General features: G+C 42.5%; 1 protein-coding gene across 10 annotated transcripts in view; it reads left to right on the forward strand.

Moving 5' to 3' along the window:
• Nucleotides 1-20,337, forward strand: part of Dgki (diacylglycerol kinase iota) — a 471,870-nt gene that overhangs the window by 231,558 nt on the left and 219,975 nt on the right. For 4 of the 10 annotated variants that reach the window (XM_028866077.2, XM_037203652.1, XM_037203653.1 and 1 more), the window contains exons 9-13: nucleotides 3,725-3,847; nucleotides 4,107-4,181; nucleotides 4,674-4,772; nucleotides 13,601-13,683; nucleotides 15,684-15,744. In XM_028866077.2, the coding sequence (XP_028721910.1) occupies nucleotides 3,725-3,847; nucleotides 4,107-4,181; nucleotides 4,674-4,772; nucleotides 13,601-13,683; nucleotides 15,684-15,744 (441 nt within the window). Of the gene's footprint in view, nucleotides 1-3,127; nucleotides 3,161-3,724; nucleotides 3,848-4,106; nucleotides 4,182-4,673; nucleotides 4,773-13,600; nucleotides 13,684-15,683; nucleotides 15,745-20,337 lie in introns of all 10 variants that reach the window. The other 6 variants (XM_028866084.2, XM_028866086.2, XM_028866085.2 and 3 more) reach the window with 4 other exon arrangements.

The raw sequence follows: 20,337 nt of genomic DNA on the forward strand, positions 1-20,337 counted from the left end.
CATAGTCCTAAATCATTTAAGCTGTTCCCATTCAGTAGACATTTGGTCCACATCCCTACTGGTAGATGTTTACATTGTTCCTAATGGCCTGTTTGCAAACAGTGCTGTGTTCAACGCCTCCTACTCCTGAATGAGATTTTCTTTTTCTTGCTAGTTTTCTTTTTTCTTGTCTTATTATGACTGGATGATCTTTCATTGCCGGAGTACCGTGAAATGGAATAACAGATTTTATTCAGTGACTAACACAATCCCTCAGACTTGCTTAAACTATTTCCTTGGGTGAATTATGAAGATCAATTAGCATGCATGATTTGATGTGACTTGGAGCTCTTGAGACCTGCTCCTCAACTTTGGAGACAAGTTTTCTTTGTTATCTACTGTCGTCAGAACCACCTTAATTCCAGTGGGGTGTCCGGAGCAGGAGGTGAGCATCCCTTAAATAACCAAAGCTCTGCCTTCTTCCTTCTGTGACCTGTCAAACTGTTGTCTTGTGTTTGTGGGAGAGACTTCCTTTGTTATAATGAAGTGATATATCATTTTTAGGTCTTTTAATATAACCAATTATTTATGATCCCATAACCTGGAAAAATCCCTCAAGGGTAATAAGAGCTAAAGTTTTGTTTACAGTTAAATGATTCATCCATAAGGACTTCTTAACTGCCCAGGAAGGAGTCATAACTCTGATAATGGTTTGGTTGATAGGATTACTTTCTTGGCAAGGTGAGATTGCTCTGACACCTGGTCCAAGAAGACAAAGGGCCTTTATCTTTTCTGATGACTTCATAGAAGGATAGGCATAAAATGCCTAGAAGGCAACTGCTCTTGATATCAAAAGGCCATGAAAACCAGTCCAAATAGTGTTGATATTGTAAGGGAATCAGGCCCCAGAGTTAGCTGCCCTTGCTAGAATAAGCAGGCTTTGTTTTAGAACATTGGAGAAGTGTGAAAGGTTTCTCGACTCTTTCATCACCAATACTTTACAATAAGTTTTAGACATTGCCTCTGTATTCTCACAAAGCAGGCCACTTTGTTGAATTCCCTAGTACCAACCCAGGTAGGGCAAGCTTTGCTGTAAATTAGTGCAGATGGTTATCTTAGCTTGTCATGGCTGCGGTACATTCCAAATCTGCCTTCGTAGCCATCTCTTCCTCTCAAGATGCTGCTGCCTTGCAAGTGAAGTGATGTTGGACATTTGTACTCAAACAGAAGGGAGCCGTCTGAGTAATGAGGTGTACTGGGAAATTCCAGAGTACTTGCTATTGCTCTTTGATCATTCTTGATGCTATAAACTTCCTTAAATCTCAGACGTGCCTGGGTACTCTGAGTCAATCACTATACCTGTTCTGTAGAGAAAGCCCCAGATACATGGGTCTTGGGGAGGCTCAGAGGCACTTGCTACATCTATGTTGAAAGACTGTTTTGTGTGTCTGCTTCTTACTCAAGTTGAATTGCTTGCCTACCCTGATTTCAGATTTCTTTCCTTGTTTCTAATTCCGTATTCCCCAAATGTGCTTGACTGTCAGAATCACCCAAAATGCTATACGTGTTATGATAAGTTTAAGAAAGCCGTGTAAGATCTTCACCTGATGCAGTAGAACTACATCTTAGAATTTAATTGTTGAACTCTGTCATGAACCAAGGCCCCTAGTGTGTTCCTGAAAGCAACTGGTATTTGTATTTATTCGGTCTAGGCAGGAAATGAGCTAAAACAACAAAGTAGTGGGAAGACAAGCCATCATATCCTAGGCACGATCATGCAAACCAGAAGAGGCTTAGTAAATACTGTTAGTTATATAATGTTTATTCATTGTTTGGACCATGATTAGGGTGTGGTTGTGCACAAAGGATTTGTGCTGGGTAGTGAGGTTAACGGATGTGAATAGATGCATATTATGGAATGGATGCAAAACCAACTGCTTCACATATACCTTTTCTTGTTTAAACTTTACAACTGTCCTGTGAGGTAGGTATTATCACTTCATGCTAAAACTAAGAGCCTGTTGTATTAACCATATGCCTGACTCAGTAAAGTGCATGCATCTCATCATAGGGAGCTGATGATAGATTCTTGCAAATCCATCAGGCTCATTGTCCTTCTGGTGATCTACTTCACTGGGGTCTCTTTAATGCCACTTTTCAGTTACAAACCCACATTTTCAGCATCATACATGATAGTATCACTTGGGAAGCTTTTAATCTTTGCTTTGGCTTCACTTCAAACAGATTAATACAGGGTCTAGAGCTGAACATTTTAAAAAGCTATCTGAGTAAGGCCAGTATGTAATGCTGGTTGAGGAATGCTTGGAGCATCATTTGATGGCACCCAGTGGAAGCTTCTCCTGCGGTCTCAGCTCTTCCAGGCTCCAGATCACCCCTTCTACATAAATGAAATTTATTGAAATATGGCATTGGCCATTAAAATGAAAAAAGAGACAGGAATATGATAAAAAGTCCCTTTAGCCTAGGAATTTAGAAACCAAGAGCTCTGTATGCAGGGAAAGTGTAGTCAACAATGAATAGTGAAGAAAGCTCTGGAGTCAGGAGCACCCAGTTTCTTGAATCTCTTTTCTGGAGAGTCTCTGAGAACCTGAAGACCTTTTCCTTTGATAGAAGAAGAAAACCTGGGGATGCATGGTGGTCCTTCAAAAATTTCTCCAGCCTTGGTGAATATGGGCTACACATCATTTTGCTTGTTTGCTTTCCTTCTTTCTTTCCTCCCTTCTGCCCCCGCCTCTCCCCTCTCCTTTCTTTCTTTTTTCTTTTTTCTTACTTTCCTTCTTTCTTCCTTCTTCCTTCTTCCTTCTTCCTTCCTTCCTTCCTTCCTTCCTTCCTTCCTTCCTTCCTTCCTTCCTTCCTTCCTTCCTTTCTTTCTTTCTTTCTTTCTTTCTTTTTTCTTCTTCATCTCAGCAAATGTGAAATAAATACTAGCTCTCATTTGGATCTTGTTGAATTTGATGCATTAATTTTTGTGTTCTAGACTAATGTTTAGTTTTGAATTGCTAAGAAGAAAATACTTGCCAATTAGCTATTTGAATTTCTTCAAGCTAGTTTGAAAACTATTAACTGCTCAAATAATGTAAGTGTGTTTTCTAATGTCAACTTCTAAGTTAAGAATTCTGCATTTCAGGCTCTCAACACTTGGTCAAACATCCATTATATGGTCAGTACTATCTTACATTTGTGAAGATACAGTCTAATAGATATTGAGTCCACTAGTTAAATCTGATTTATGTTTGGTTTTTAACCAGTAAGTGTGATTATCCTGTAAGAGTTCCTCCTCCAAGTATTTAGAGAAAATATTTAGAGAAAATGGTTCATAATATTAAGAGAATTGTGGTTCATAAACTCTCTAGAAAGAGAAACTAAAATTAAGGGTTACTATATGTCAACAACTTGGAGTTACTTCCATAAAAATGTTCAAAGCTGCTTAGTGTAGAGAAGACATTTAAATTAATGGATCTTCAGACAGACAAAGAGTAATGCTCACCACTGCGCTATTATACCATAATAAGGTATCTTCCAAGCATTCAAAATGTTATGCATCAAGCATTTAAAATATTATATATCAGTGTTGATAAGATATTTGGATTGTGAAGTTCTACTGGGATCAAGTGTTATTTAATAATTATTACTAAAGCAGATCATAAAAAGTAAAGAAGGAAAAAGGGAAAAAAATAAAAAGAAAAACATAAAAAATGGCCTCCTTTTTTACATTTCCACATAGGTGATCTCCATACCAGGAGATGAACTTGAACTTGGTTGGGCGGGAGACGGACCTGGTTGGGCGGGAGACTGGAGCCCCTCAGAGAATTTGGGATTCTTCCATTTTTACTGGGAGGGTTGGCAGGTATACCATGTGTTGTTATGTGAGTCCATAAGAGCCCCCGCGGCTCTAACTCCCTGCCTCCATGTGGCGGGGAGTCAGTTGCTCACTCTGGAGCACTGGTTTCTGTCTGTGGCTTACCCATGAGCAGTGGCTTGGAAGTGTCAAAGCATGAGAAGCATGCAGTCAACAGCATGCGCTGCTGTCCTCTTCTACATGGTTGTGCGTGGAAGTGCTGGGGCTGCCTGCCTCTGAGTTTAGCTGCTCGCTTCTTTCCCCACAGAACTCCCTGAAGGCTTCCAGTCGGAAGAAGAAAAGAACAAGCTTTAAAAGGAAAGCCAGTAAAAGAGGAACTGAGGTAAGTCTTTCAGAGAGGTGTGTTAGACATTCGGCTTCCTCAGCAGAGCCTTCTTAGCCCTGAGGATCTGGACCACACTCACTCTTGTGATGCGCCTTCTACACTCCCTTTGTCCTTCAGTCCATTCTACTCGCATTGGAATCCTTCCTGTGCCAGATCTTCCAACTTATCCATCAATTAGTCAAATCCGACCTGCTTTATCAGAGTCAGAGAATCTGCCCCTGCCTGGAACGTCTTCCCCAAAGTGACGGGGATGATAAAGATGACAGTGAGAACTGCCACTTCTAGAACTCCTAGGGTATGCAGAATAAAATGCAAAGCATAGCTCAGTTTTCTGGAGTAAATTACAGTGGGAGGTACACACCACCATCTTCATGCCTTATGAAATAAGACTCAGGGTCCTAGGAGTCCACTGGGTTCACCCTTCCCTTACTTTGTGATTGCTTCCAAGCTGTGGGTATTGATCCTAATAGTGCTGCCTGCCTCTTCCAGCAGGAAAACAAAGGTCGTCCTTTTGTGATCAAGCCCATATCCTCTCCTCTCATGAAGCCTTTGCTTGTGTTTGTGAACCCAAAGAGTGGGGGCAACCAGGTGAGTCATTTTTCATGAGTTTAGCTCTTTGATATGTCAAAGACGCAATACCCAGTACGAAATAAAAGAGTATCCCAAGGGCACAGCATCTGAGGTGTGCCAGGACCAGGGGCAAAACTCCTAGAGTTCACAGCCTGCCCTTCTTCCATACACAGCCAGACCAGACCGACATTTTCCTAAAGATATTCTAGAAGGATCCTTCCAGAATTTCCCTTAGTTAATAGGTTTCAGTGCAAAGCAAAGAAAGGTTTATTCATGTTCAGCGTGGCCACACCGAGGAAGAGGCGAGCAAATGGAAGGGTTGAGTGGCCTCTATGTCCATCTTCCCAAAGTTTTCATAATTAGGAATACATTTACCAACTTGTCTTTATTTCTTGCAATTATAATTTAACCTGACTCCCTTTTCTATGTCCTCGGGGAAAAGAGTAACCAGAGTTCATTTGTCACAACAATTGTAAACAAGTACCTTAAGGCCAGAGAAATAATCTGTTTCTAAAGACTTCATTATTCCTTCTACTCTCTGTCTGTTTCTTTCAGTGTAGCTTAATATTGACCCCATTTCAGAATACAAAGATACCCTTACAAACGTTAATGGCATTTCTACAGTAACCTTGCTTTGTAAGAACATGGCTTTCTCTATAATCTAGTCCTTTATCTTTTTATCCATTTCTCTTCTGCTCCCTGGGGCTTTTTACTAAGACTTCGCTGTGGGCTTTGATTTTTCTCTTATTTTCTTGGGAACTTGGATGTGAAAATACTTTTTTTTTTCTTTCTGACCATTAAGTCTACACTTTATACTTCAAGGCAAGATTCTTGGGAGGATCACCATCAACAATAGAGATGTGAGACTTTAATCACCCATATTAGGAAAGATGTCATGGCCTGCCAGCAGGGTTTTAACTGGATCCTCCAAGTGATGTCATTTTTAGATAATAGATGTTTCCCAGGATGAACTGACTACAGTGAGGCTTGTCATTTGAGAGCCTATGATTGAAAAGGATCCCCTGTCTCCTCCTCCTTCTTCAAGATTCCTGGTCACTTGCAATATTAAAAATCAATCTCAGTACCATGGAGAACAGATGTTATAACAAAGAAACAATTTATTTTCTGTAACCTTCATTTTTGTGTCTGTTAGTGATGATGTCCTTCCTCTTCTAATGATGTGGCTCTACAGTAATCAGTAGAAAGGGACCACGTGATGAGTTTCTTAGGACTGATGTTCAGTTTGCCCTGAAACACACCCACTCAGAGGCTGGCCTCCTTGTAGCCTAGCAAGGGTGAGTGGTGCAGTTGAGAATCAAGAAATGGAGCAAAGTAGATGCAATTAGTTTCATGGTTTGGGTGGTCTGAGCATTGCAAGCTAGTTAGCATCAGCTATATTTTATCAAGGCACTCCCTACATAAAGCTTATTTTTTTTGAGATAGGATCTCAAGTAGCCCAAGCTGGCTTTGAGCACACTGTATGGTCAAGAATGACCTCAAACTTCCTGACCTCTCCCTCTCCCTCCTGAGTGCTGACATTATAGCATGTACCACCATGCCTGATTAATGCAATGCTGCTGAGCATGTACCCAAGATTTCATGGATGCTAGGCAAACACTCTACCACATGAGCTACATCCCCAGCCCTGAAGTGAATTCAATAACCATGCTAAGAACCCCCCTGCATTGGACACTCAGATGCTTTTTTCATTTTGCCTGCCTTCGTGAGGCCAGCAAGTCATTTAAGATATTCTTGTTCTAGTCTCTACAAATTAATAGTGATAGAGACTTCATACATTATCTAATGCTGCTTCCAAGTTCATTAAGTACTCACAGACCAAGGAGTCTTAAGTGAATTTGGAGGACATCTTTTTTGTTAAGGACATAAAAGGGACTATTGGGGGGAAATAAGTCAGGTGTCATTTGTTGTGTGTTCTAAACTGGGTGAACCATACTGCAAGAGCTGTGGAATTCCAGAGGGAAACAGTGACTTTGGCATGATAAAGAAATAGTGTCTTGTAAGGAGCTGAACTAGGAGAGGGTGCTGTGTAGTTACAGGGAGGAAGGACTATGAGAGGAAAGTCCCCTTTCTTCCCAACCATGGGAAGTTTCTGATCATCCTTCAAGGCTCCCCAGTGCCTGTCTAAACCAGTTATCAAAATCAATCACCCTCTCCACTGTGTTCTAAGACCCCGGGATGCACCCACCTGTCATCTACGATAGTGGTAGTGTTCTCTGGGTGTGTGTTCTCTTGGAATGTAGGTGTCAGCAAACTGGGGGGGGGGGCTACATCTTTCAATCCTGGATTTCTAGAGCATGGTACATAGTAAGCAAACAACTGTATAGTGAGAAATACAAAAAACAGAGTAGATGTGGGGTGAGAATTCTGCATTTCAATGACGCTGTGGTGAGTAGGCCATGCAGAAAAACAACAGGATATATGATACAGGATAAAGATTAGAGCCAGCCCATGGAAAATGCTTTTAAAAATGGGTTTAAAGTGCTTTGCTTTTTAAAATCTTCTGGCTTATGAACAGAAAGTGACATGGCGAAGGTTAGTGTGCAGATACTCACTCGAGAACCTGTTAAGGCTCAGGTGCCATCTCAGTAAGTCAGGGTGGCCCTGAGTTCCCTGGGTTGACCCCTATTTCTCCCATGTTCCAGATGCTGCCTCTGCCTTAGGGGACAGATCTCACTGCCTGACTGGGGCTTCCTGCTACAATACGTGGGGTAGGGTGTGGGCATATTCTGATTTTTGCAAATTAACAGTTAATGATTCAATTATTCCACTCATCTGATTGTAGGTAAAGAGCATTTCTGACTCATTTCCTCTCTGAAGTATAGGCTCCAAAACTTTTAAAACTTGTATTAGTCTTTAGTAAATAACTAGATGATATTGCCATCTAGTGGCTAGAAAAAGAACTGTTTCTCCCCCTCCCCGCCCCTTGCTTCCTTAGGAATGGAAGAAAAATAACATCAACATTTTGAAGGACTATATTGGGCTAAACATACACCATGGCTGTTTCTGTTAAATGACACATTATTCCATCACTCTTCCTGTTAATCTTCACAATAGTTGTCTCTATTTTTTTCCAGCACCATTAGGGTACACATGACCTGGTATTTTGTAAAGGTTTAGACACTGGTTGTACTGTTGGTACCAAAAATATTCGAGGAGACAGGTACTGGGCTCAAGGACCAAAACATTAGCTTTGAATTATTCTTCCTGTGGGAGGAGGACTGAAGGTAGGGGACATATTGACTCCAACACAGTCCCCTCCTCTGTGTAGGAAGTTGGGACACCCCACTCCTACACCATTCCTCTCCCCATTTACTGAGTTCAGTGTCTCTTTTTGTGTTATTTAATATGGGTTCAAAGATGCACAGATGTTAGCCAATAGAATAGATGATCTCCATAGTCCTGGGAGTTGAGGGGTTGAGATGTTGCTTGCACTGTCCAATGTGTAGTTCCACGTCAGATGTGAGGTAGGAGCTTGATTCTTGGACCAGAGCTCTTGGGCTCCAACTAAGCAGAAGGATGCGGACAAGCGGGTAGCTGCTGGTGGACAGGTTCATGCTGGCTGAGTCCATACCACTCGTCTGAACGGTGTTCCCCCAGCAAAGCTGCTCTCCTAAGTCAGGAGTCGGTCACTCCAATATGGACATGGGGAACAGATAAAGAAAGTGACTTCAAATGAGAACTCTGATTCCATAAACTGTCTCCACAATACTTGGATGCACAGTCTCAGTGAAATGGATTTTTGAAGTGCTGGCAATTTTTCAACTTGGAGATCAATAAAACTTTATCGTTTTCTACAAATTCAGGCTTCTGTGGGTCAGACTGGTTTGGAGAGAGAGCCAAGAGACAGTAATTAGATGAGGGGACACATCAAAATCCAGTCTCAAGATTGCCAGAGCAATTTCAACAGATGAGATGAAAACCACAAACACCACAGATTTGCTCAATGTCCCCTTTTGTATGTTACCCAATTGTTGTGAGCATACGCAGTGGGAAGTTAAGACACAAACCAAGCCATCTGGGTCTTTGACAGCCTAAAGCATACCTGTCGGTAGCTGCAGTGGCTACAGGGAAAGGTGACAGTCTGGCTCTCCTCAGTAAAACATCACAGTGACTGCTTCTCACAAAGCCAAGGCCAGACATTTTAGCACACAGGTGTAGAGTTTTCCTGCCTTGCCCACAGCCACTCAGACCCAACCAAGTAAACACAGAGACTTATATTGCTTACAAACTGTATGGCCCTGGCAGGCTTCTTGCTAACCGTTCTTATAGCTTAAATTAATCCATTTCCACAAATCTATACCCTGCCATGTGGCTTGTGGCTTACCAGCATCTTCACATGCTGCTTGTCAGAGTGGCGGCTCGAAGTGACTCCTTCTGCCTTCCTGATCTTTCTTTTCTCCTCTCTGTTAGTCCCACCTATACTTCCTGCCTAGCCACGGACCAATCAGTGTTTTATTTATTGACCAATCAGAGCAACTTGACATACAGACCATCCCCCAGCACAGCCAAGTGCAGACCATCTCAGACACTATGCACTCAGGCTCGTGGTCTTAATCATCCTCTATGCAGACCTGCTGGGTAAAGCCACGAGGAACCCAAGAACGGGCTCCCACAGGACACACAGAACATCCCACAGCACACAAGGCTTAGTCTATGGCTGGCTCCAGTTGCCTCATCTTGCAACACTTCCTGCCTCTTGCCTCCTAAGATGTTGTCAAATGTAGTTTTTCTGTGGCATGTCCTGTTCTTTTATACCTCTAGTGACTTCACCCTCCCTCTGCTCCTATGGAAAGAGACTGTTCTACTCAACTTTCATGGCCAAACTCAAATGGTGCTCTTTGGATACCTTCATCTGATCTGAACTTGGGTTTAGACAGTATCTCCCCTGGGTGGCTGTGCTTCTCACTGGACAGCTATGGCACAGCATTTACTGGCTTCAGTGAATTAATATGTTTCATGTTGGTTTCCTTCCAGGAGAGGCTGTGCTCTTGAGTGTAGGCCCCAACACAGAACAGAGGCTAAATCCACAATTGCTGATTAAGTGGCAGGTTCTTTGGGATTGTGTGTACTGGAAATAGTTATTCCTAAGCTCTTCTCCCCACTGATCCTTTTCCTCTAGCTTGCTTATTGTCTGGTCTCGTTTTTTGTCTTGATTATCTACATCATGCCTACGTGATATGAACTGGGGCTTAGTGATAATGTAGGATGCTTTTGCAGGATACCCCGGCAGTACTCTGGTGGAGAGCAGTATGCTTTGGACAGAGCTGTGCTGAATGGCTCCTCCATCCTGATCAGATTTTGCTTTATGAATATTGTGTAGATCTTTCTTGTGCAGCCCAGGGATCCCTGTTTGATTCAACTCTTCATTCTCCCACCTAAAGCTGCCACACATATACGAGTGGGTGGTGGGGCTGTGAATGCATCTTGTCCATGTCTGTAATAACCCACCTGCTTTCCAAGAAGCTGCATTTTCCCACAGCCAAATTGGGAAAGGATAAACATTCTTCAGCCCCCCCCCCCCCTTCAAGAGTACCCAATCACATCATAGATAAAAAGCTCAGTGGTCCGCAGGTTAGTATACCTGTGAGTTGAACTGGAATTTATGAGCACCGCTTTTTTTCCCCATTCAAGAAGACCAGACTCCTGCATAAAAGTTGCAGGCATTGCATTCGGCATGCAGCAGGTGAGAGCTATCATGTGCTTAGACTTGCTAGTGACAGTGGTGTAAGTGACTGAGTAGATTTCATCTCAGCCCCGAAAAAGATGCAAATTACCCATTTTCAGCGAATCCTGTCTGTGTGATCGTTGGGTTCCATTTACTAAATGGCCTCTGAGAAAGTAGCTTGTCCTAGCACTGGAGGCGATCTGTGGATCTCATTTAAATGTGGGCGTGTCTAACTTCTTGTGAGCATCTAGCTTGTATGCCCTGCTCACTAGGATTGCTTCAAAGAAATGCTTTCATTGAAATTCTCATCATTTCTCTTCATTTTGGAAATAAGATTCTTGTGTGTGTGTGTGTGTGTGTGTGTGTGTGTGTGTGTGTGTGTGTGTGTGAGAGAGAGAGAGAGAGAGAGAGAGAGAGAGAGAGAGAGAGAGAGAGAGAGAGAGAGTCCATGCCTGGTGTCCTTCTAAATCACGTCTCTTGGTCTTTCTTCAGTGGCAGGGTCTCTGACTGAACCAGAGCTCACTGACTTGGCTGGCCTGGCTGGCCAGCAAGCTCCAGGAATATGCCTGTCTCCACCTCTCTTGTGTCTAAATGTGTGCCTGGCTTTTTAAGTGGGTGCTTGAGATTGAAACTTAGCTTCTTCATCCTTTCATAGCAAATACTTCACCCATTCGCCTTCCTGCCTGACATTACTCTTTAACAGAAGTTAAGTCTATCCGTGGGTGGAGGTAGGCAAGCATCGTTGAGTAAGTTACTCCTGCTCAAGTCCAGGGATGCCAGTACGAGAGACTGATCCAAGAATAGACTCTTTGGGGCATGGAAAGAACAACTTGCCAGGCTTTGTAGACATTCCTCTCTTGAAGGATGCATGGAGATAATTAGGTGTTCCAGTGAACACAGATTTAAAATGAGCAAAAGTGGAACAGCGCAGCCGATCAGATCTTTTATAGAAATTTTAGGCTAAGCAAAACAACCTCCCTCTGCTTTATATTTTCATTTCTTGAAAGCTGTTAATTATCTCACATTGTATGCGTAGTAGAAGAAGCTGAAATTGAGATGTGCACTCCACCGTAGCAGAGGTGGAAAGGCATAATTAACATCAGCCATTCATGCCGCTTTAGGAATCAGAAACAGAAAAATTGACTTTTCTATCCAGTTAGTGGGAGATGTTCTAGAAATTAGTTGGTCATTAAAGCAATGCTTATGTTAGTTATTTAACATACAATTTGATCAAAGTAATCCTGAATGCACTTGGTAGCAAGGCCCAGCATGGAAAGAAAGAAAATGATGTCTGTGTTGCTGGTATGATGTCCCCAAATCCATATTTGTGTTTGATAGGGAGCAAAATATATATCATTTGGTGAGGCTAATTAATTAAGAATGGAATGTTACTCCCCAAATTACAGCAAGCATGTGATAAGGCAGAACTTTTAGATTACAGCTTTGGGGGAATCTGAGGAACAAAAGAGCTGCATTAGCTCCTATACCAACAGTAGTCAGATAATTAGAAGCACAGGGTGACCCCACACCAGCATGTGTAATTGAACAAATGGATTAACAAAGGGTAAAGAAGAATGGGACCAGCGTGCACTGAGGTCTCTTCTGTGCCACATGCTGGGCTAGATGAAGAACCATCAGTGAGTCAGATGATTCACATAATCACCCTGGAAGGGAGACCTCCCTTCTCATTTACATAACACACCTGTGCCAGATTCTGAGCGCTCTCCATCACACAGAACAGACGTGTTAGCTCTCACCCCATGTCAGAAGCTCTTCCCACACTGCCAGGGTAGTACTTCAATGCAGTGGATTAGACATGCAAACAGGAATCGTTTATGAAAAGATCAAGGCTCTACTAAGGAACAGCATTGCACTTGACAACCATAAAACGATCAAAATACTACTTGCTGGGGTTGATGGAAATGAATTATTCTGCTCAGTTTTTCAAGCTCTGTTGATATTGGTTAATTTAAAAAGGATTATTTGTTTCTTTTTTTCCTTCAGTACACTTTAAGAATCATTTAAACTACTTTTGTTTGTCTCAGTGGTCATCTCTATGAATATCACAGTTTCTTAAACTGTTGCAGGTGACTGAGGAGGGTTAGGATTAAGCTGACACAGACATGTAGATCAGAAAGAGTAAAAATAGGCTATGATAGTATTAGCTGATGAGCTAGCCCACGTCATTTAACATCAAACTTTATTATTATTGAATTATGGGTTAATTTTCTCCGTGAAGCTGAAGAATAAATGAAAGAATGTATATTATATTTATAAAAGGTTAGTTCTACATATATATATAAAACACATTTTTTGATACAGGCTGTTACTGTATAATCCAAACTGGATGTGAATTCACAATCTTTGACTCTATATCTTAAATGCTAGGATTATGGGCCCAGGTCACCAAGCCAGGCACACAAAAAATATATATACTTCCATTTCTTCTGCCTCAATGAGAAAAGTTATTTTAACAAAAGCACATGTAACTAATATTGTCTGTGTTTCTATGTTCAGACAAAGTAAACATGGATGTAAAATGACACAGAAGAGCTACTTTCCTATCTGGGCTTTTGCTATTATGTTGTGATACCAAACTCTTAAATACTGTTCATTAAACACATATCACACGTTACTACAATCGAGCCTTGGAGAAATGGGCACTCTCCACTCTATATCAAAGAGAACACATGGTCTAATGAAATTATCCAGATTGGACAACCATCTCACTTACGACATATACTCTGTGTGTATCTACAATCAAAGCTCACGATTTTGATTATGCTCCATATGGTTTGTAATCAAATGTTATTTAAAGGATTTGCTTAATTGTGTGTGTGTGTGTGTGTGTGTGTGTGTGTGTGTGTGTGTGTGTATGTATGTATGTATGTATGTGTGTGTGTGTGTGTGTGCCTGCCAAGGCCATAGGCATCAGATCCTCTTTGAGGGGCTTGAGTTACAGGCAGTTATGAGCTACCTATTGTGAGTTCTAGGGATGGAATGGAGCCCCTTTGCAAGAGCAGTATGTACTTTTAAGCTCTGTGCCATATCTCCAGACCCCTTAGTTAAGATTTAAGCATGAATGATTGAGTTTTATTTTCTAGTTCAGAAAATTTTGACTCTTATTTATTTATTTACTTATTTATTTATTCCTTTATAGGGAACCAAAGTCCTTCAGATGTTCATGTGGTACCTGAATCCACGGCAAGTCTTTGATCTTTCTCAGGAAGGGCCAAAAGATGCGTAAGTCTGGAAACCTCCCTCTGCCCATGGGCCTTCTGAATTTTAGCCAAGTGAGGACCCTAGGATTGGGGGGCCAAGGTTATTTATCATCTCATGGTCTGCTGAAGTTTTTCCTGTTCACCTCTTAATAACTTCCTTGCCTGTATTTTGCTTTGCTTGGAACCTTCTCATGCCCCACCCACCCGCTGCCACTGCATTAGTTTCCATCAAACCACCGTCTGATCAATTGTGGGGTCAGTGTTCGCTTCTCCAGTGCTTGCTGCATGTGCGTGCGTGCGTGCGTGCGTGCGTGTGTGTGTGTGTGTGTGTGTGTGTGTGTGACTAAAGCTTATTCTCAGAAAGTCAGGGAGTGAGGAAGGAGGCCTTGCTCTTCTGTTCATGTCCAATCTTGGAGATACATTTTAGCAAAAAATGTAAGTTTATAACCAAGGGGTTAACATAAGTATGAATAAACATCTGATCTAGAGAGATTGTGTGTGTGTGTGTGTGTGTGTGTGTGTGTATGAATGCATCCAGAATGTTTATGTGGGGGTAATGGAGAAAGGAGAAGAAAGAAGAGAGAGGAGAAGGAAAGAGAGGGAAAGATGGATAGATAGGTAGATGGATGGATGGAGGGAGGAGGGAGGGAGGAAAAGGAGGGAGGGAGAGAGAAAGGGCGAGAGAGAGGGGGAGGGAGGGAGGGAGGGCAGGAAGGGGTAGGAGGTATTGAGATAAACCAATTGTAGCTTTGGGTGCTACAGTTCAGTGGGACAAGCATTTCAATTTCTCTTCCACCCCCTCTCTGTATTTATGTGTTTGGTTAGAAGTGTTGAAGATGAGGTCTAGATGTACACGACCCCACATGGTGGGAAAGAGCAAGGGTGTTGGCATCACTGTTTGCTTCCCTGTCCTAGACCCATTACATTGCTAAGATGGTTCTGATGACGTGAGGTGGCAGTTATTTCTGATAAACAGTGATGACAGAGTGAAAGACTTGTCAATATGAATGGTCTCTAGAAAATGGCATTCCTATACAAAATGGCTAAATTAAATATTTTAAACTTGTAAGGAAATAAGAATCATGGATAAGTTTCTATCATTCCCTGACTCTGCATTTCTTCTTCACCAAGGTCTGCTGTAAGACTTCTTTAATGTTTGTTAAAGAACTGCTTCTTTACTTTTAAAGTAGAAATCTGCTTCCCTGGCTTGTGGTCATTTGGATTTTATATTTATTAAGATTTTTATATGACTTCAGGTATACCTTATATAGATGTTTCATAGGGATCATAGCAGGACAAGAAATCTCCTCAGTAAAACCCACACTATTATATATAAGTAGATGGCGGTTTCCAGAGCAGAGTCGCCGACACCTGCCTTTGGGAGGAGGCTTTGCAAGACAGAATGACTATGTTTCTTGAGATCCAATCAGAAAGTTAAAATGATCTGACCCCCAGGCAGGTACATTCAAAGTAAAGACAAGCCCGTGGACTTACCCTACCTCAGGCTGTTGGGGAGGAAAGGCTGAGTGAGTGGGTAACTAAGGTACATCCTGTAGGAAGGACAGTGGTGAGCCTTCTCCATCTTTCTGAAATTTTCCAGGATTAAGAGTGGAAAGTGTGGATTCAAAAGATAAGTAGACCCAGGAAAAACCAATCAAAATTAACTAAGGAGGAAACACATAAAGATTACTGATTATCAGTTAATTAGGTGTTTCTCTGAGAAAGGAGAAGGAAGAGTGATAGGAAATGGAGAAGAAGAAAGGAAGTAAAAAACTGAGAAGGAAGATAATGTGGATTGGCAGGATGGTGGAGAATCATGGAGGATGCTCCAGCTCCCATCCCAGTGCTGGTCATGCGACACCAGTGTCTGCTTCTCATCCAGTTGTGGTAATCGGTTTTCCCTGGTCCTTTGGTTAATGGGTAGATCACAGTGTCCTTGGTGGGTAGTACTCATTCATTTTGCCCTGTGGTACCTCTCTGCAGAGAACAATGTGCTTACCTTGTCCTCCATTTCCTCTCCAGGCTGGAGTTGTACAGGAAGGTACCGAATCTGAGAATTCTGGCCTGTGGTGGGGATGGAACGGTAGGTCCTTGAAAGAGAATCTGTTCACTTCCTTACCCATCTATTTTCCTGACTGGGTTTCCTGTGGGAGATTTCTTTCTTCAGCCCATGTCTTTGCAGCACCCTCACATGAATTCCTGTCTGCTGAGAGTCATCACACCTAGAGCTGAGAAGGGCTTAGCTGTCCTCATGGGTGCACACTCAGCCTTCTCAGGCCTCATGGGTGCACACTCAGCCTTCTCAGGCCTCATGGGTGCACACTCAGCCTTCTCAGGCCTCATGGGTGCACACTCAGCCTTCTCAGTCCTCGTGGGTACACACTCAGCCTTCCACAGTCCTCATGGGTGCACACTCAGCCTTCTCAGTCCTCATGGGTGCACACTCAGCCTTCTCAGTCCTCGTGGGTGCACACTCAGCCTTCCACAGTCCTCGTGGGTGCACACTCAGCCTTCCACAGTCCTCGTGGGTGCACACTCAGCCTTCTCAGTCCTCATGGGTGCACACTCAGCCTTCTCAGTCCTCATGGGTGCACACTCAGCCTTCTACAGTACTACACTGTTTTCTTTTGCAGAGTAAGGACGTTGTTTTCACTGGAATAAAGGTTTTCACAGATGGTTAAATCCTTTTTCAAATACATGCTGACATATTTCAATTTATTCTTTCATAGCTGTCGTTTATTAATCAAATTTGTTTTTAAACAATACATAAAAGCAAAAATAATACCACCAGCCTTTTGTCATTGTTAGTCATTCTTGAGAGTAGTTTCTTACTAAAATAAAATGCTGCCTCATCGTGGGTTTGGTTAACTTTCCCCCATAGAAATGTTCATTGTGATTGCCCCTTTTAAATTGGGTTGTATTTCTGTGATTGAGGTTTTTAGTTCCTTGTTCAGTCTGGATATTAATCCTTTGTCAGATGTATAGTTTGTAAAACAAACAACAAACAAACAAATGAATAAATATAAAACATTGATAAACAAGACTCCCAGTTGTTGCTCAGTTTGTGCCTGATGCTGTCATAGACTGATAGTAATATGAGGGAATCTGAAGATTCCCTATGCAAGCAGAATATGGATCCTGGGGTCAAACTCAGGCCACCAGGCTTGTGTGTGTCAAGCACGTTACTCACCGAGACATCTACCAGGATCACCCTGCCCTTCCCTTGACTGCTTGTCTTATTTTTTTTTTAATTTTTAACATTTAGCTTTTAATTTTTCTGTTAATTTTCAGAATTTTTGTTTGTTTGTTTGTTTGTTTCTTTTCTGTTTGCTTGTTTGTTTATGGTCCAATGAATGAGATGGCTCAGCAGGTAAAGGCGCTTTCTGCCAAACCTGATGACCTGAGTTCAGTTCCTGGGACCCACATGGTAGGGGGAAGATATGACTCTCAAAAGTTGGCCTCCATCTTTCACATGCAAATCATGGCACATGCAAGGAGCACACGTATTCATTCATATTCTCTTTCTTTCTCCCCCACTCCCTCCCCTTCTTTCAGACTTTCTCACAAACTAAATAAATAAAAAATTAAAATTTTTTCATCTTTGTTAAGTTTCCCTCTGCTTTTACTTGAGTTTCCTCAAAACATCTCTTTAAATTCACAGTCTGAAACGTTGCTCACACCAATTACTATGGTTACTCTCTCGTGCTTTATTTTCATGGTGGGTGAGGCTGTGATTTCCTGACAGCTCTTGGTGATGGTTGGTGACATCATCTGAGCATTGATGCTTTAGGCTCTTGTTCCAGGCTTTGCACCTTGCTTTTGCTTGTGCCTTTCTTTGGAGAAACTCTTCCCCCAACCTCTGCAGTGGCTTTTGCTATTTCAGTATTAGAGGATTGGTTCCTGCATTCACCATCAGTGCGTTGTCACAGTTCTAACACGAGAGGGCAGTCTAAGCCCATGTTTCATCCAATTCACCTGGTACATAGTTTAGTTTGAACCAAATTATAACCTAAAAAGAGTCAGCGACTCCCAAACCTTTCTGTAGATCTGGGCTTCACCTAAACACCTTATTCACAGCAACTTGCCTGTGCTCACAGAGAGACTGGTATCAGGCCCTTGGCACTCATGCTGCAAAGCTGCTTTATACGATGAACCCACAGCTCCTCAAGATAGCCCTGAAGTAACACCAAGGTCCATGATGCTAGGAGTTGTGAATGGTTGACATAGACTTATGGCCTAAGACAACTAGAACCAGCTAAAGAAGTCTGATAGAGTGGGGCCGTATGTCTCCATTGGCACCAAGGTAGGTAAGTCTAGAGGCCATTTTGCTACCACAGGCTTGGGAGTGGAAGCTTTTAAATCTTTCTCAGTGTCATGGCTGGCACTGGGTTCTAAGACTTAGTGCTGGACTAACTAACTTATCATCAGCAACTGGAATCTTACTCCACACTATGCTGGTCAAGGTTGGAGTAGTGTTGGTTAAAGTAGTTTCTAATGGCAGTTTGGGTTGTACTTAAGTCCCCGAGCTCAAAGGGCCAGTTCAGTCTCAGGTGTGAGGCTCATACCACAGCCAGAAGGGATGTGGCCAGTATGAGTCTTTCACAGTGAGGCTCAAGGTAAGTGGCTAGGTACCAGTGTTGCTGATGCAGGGCTAGGGCTCCATCCTTGAGAACTGGCTTGGGGATGGGCTGTGCTTAAATCTGAGGTCAGAGACTGTGCCTTGTCCACTAGGACTGACACTAAGCTGGGTCTCCCCAGAGTCTTACAGCCATAGGGATCTGTGAAATCTTGAGACATCTCAGACCAATTCTAGGGTTTAGTCTGCCCCTCTGGAGTACTGATATGTTTCAGATGGGGCATTATTGGTGACCTGTGACCTGGTTATGGGTCTTTTGATTTTTACCAGGTGTTAGAACCCATTGTTGGAGGCTTAGTACTGAGCTCTAAGGCAAAGACCTATGCTAGCTTTCATACCCCACCAACAGGTTGAGTCTGTCTCTGCTTCTGGCTGAGGTCGGAGAGCAGAGTAGTAGTGGAGGTGGCCAGCTCCTCACTAGGGCAGACTAGCAGCTCACTTCCTGAGAACTGACCTACAGCAGGAGTTGGGGGCTCTTTCTCTTACATCTGGTTTCACTCTGGTGAGACTGATACTGGGTTTCAAGTCTATCTTAACTTCCTCCCCTCCTTCCAAGTGAGGCTAGCTTTCCCCTCAGCACTTGGAATTGACCCCTTCCTGTCTTCTTGAGCTGAGACCAGATACTGTGACATCTCACCAGAGCTGTTAGCTTCTATGAGGACAGTGTGGTGCACGACAGCTTTTCAAACTGCGATATTGGTGACGAGATGATGCCTGGAGAATTTTACCCAGCCACTCTCTTGCCATGTTGCTGTTCGCTCTTAAAAATTCATCACATTTAATAAGAAATATGTAGTTTCTATTGAAAATCTGTGCTTTTTTGTTGTTGTTGAAAGTAAAATGTAGAAACATTGGATTTTATTGTGTTGCCTCAGAGGTTAATTCATTTCATTGGCATTTATTATTTTTTATTTGCATGTGCATGCTCATATATGTGCAGGTATGCATGTAGAGGTCAGAGGCCAACCTCAGGCATCTTCCTCAGTTCCTCTCCACCTGTTCATCCTCCCCAACCCTTAAAGACAGAGCCTCTCACTGAATAGCATGCTGTTTTGGCTGGCTGGCTGGCTAAGAAGCCACAGGATCTTTCTGCCCCTCCATTCCCCATCCCAACGCAGAGATTGTAAAGGATGCGCCACCAACCACATCCTACATTTTACGGGAACTGGGGTTCCAACTCAGGTCCTCATACTGGTGCAGCAAGCATTGTATCCACTGAGCCACCTCCCCAGCACCTCATTGGTATTTATTCTTGAGGAAAGTGTAGAATTTGTCTAAATTCTATTCTCAGATGCCCATGTTTATCATGTCTCACTTATATCTCCACTTGGCCTCTGTCTTCATGTACTTAGAAAAGGTGAGGATAATCAGGGCAGTGTGTACCTTTCTTCTGGATTTAGAGTCTAATGTTTCAGAATCTAAGAATGATTTATGGGCCATCATTGGTTTTCTCTTCATCTCCGTTATTAGGATGTTTTATTCTTAGAGGTAGCAACTGAATCTCCTCCCATAGGCTGGGAGCCCTCCCAGGATACCACGCTGGATGCATAGTATATACTAGTGAATGAAACTGGAAAAGGGTGTATCAGTGGTTCTTTTGGTCCATCAAGATGCTTGGTGGAATAGCCTAGTAGAGAAAATAGTGTTTGCCATTCGTCAAGATTGCAATTATTAGCTTGTAAAATTCTTTATGTCTTGTAGCATGAAAGAAAAACATATGTGCTTTAAGTGTGTGTGCTGGTTCGTTTTCATCAACTTGACAGAAGCCAAGACATGTCTGGGAATAGGGAATCTTAATTAAGAACATGCTTACATCAGAATGGCCTGTAGGCAAGTCTGTGAGATATTGTCTTGATTAATGATTGATGTGGGAAGGCCCAGCCCACTATGGGCAGGGCCACTCCTGGATAGATGGTCCTAGGTTGTATAAGAAAGCAGGCCTCGCAAACCACAGGGAGTAAGCCAATAATCTACACTTCTTCTTGGTCTATGCATCAGTTACTGCCTCCAGGTTGCTGTCCTCTTTGAGTTCCTGTCATG

This window comes from Peromyscus leucopus, chromosome 3, assembly GCF_004664715.2.
Source record: "Peromyscus leucopus breed LL Stock chromosome 3, UCI_PerLeu_2.1, whole genome shotgun sequence".
Lineage (NCBI taxonomy): Eukaryota > Metazoa > Chordata > Mammalia > Rodentia > Cricetidae > Peromyscus > Peromyscus leucopus.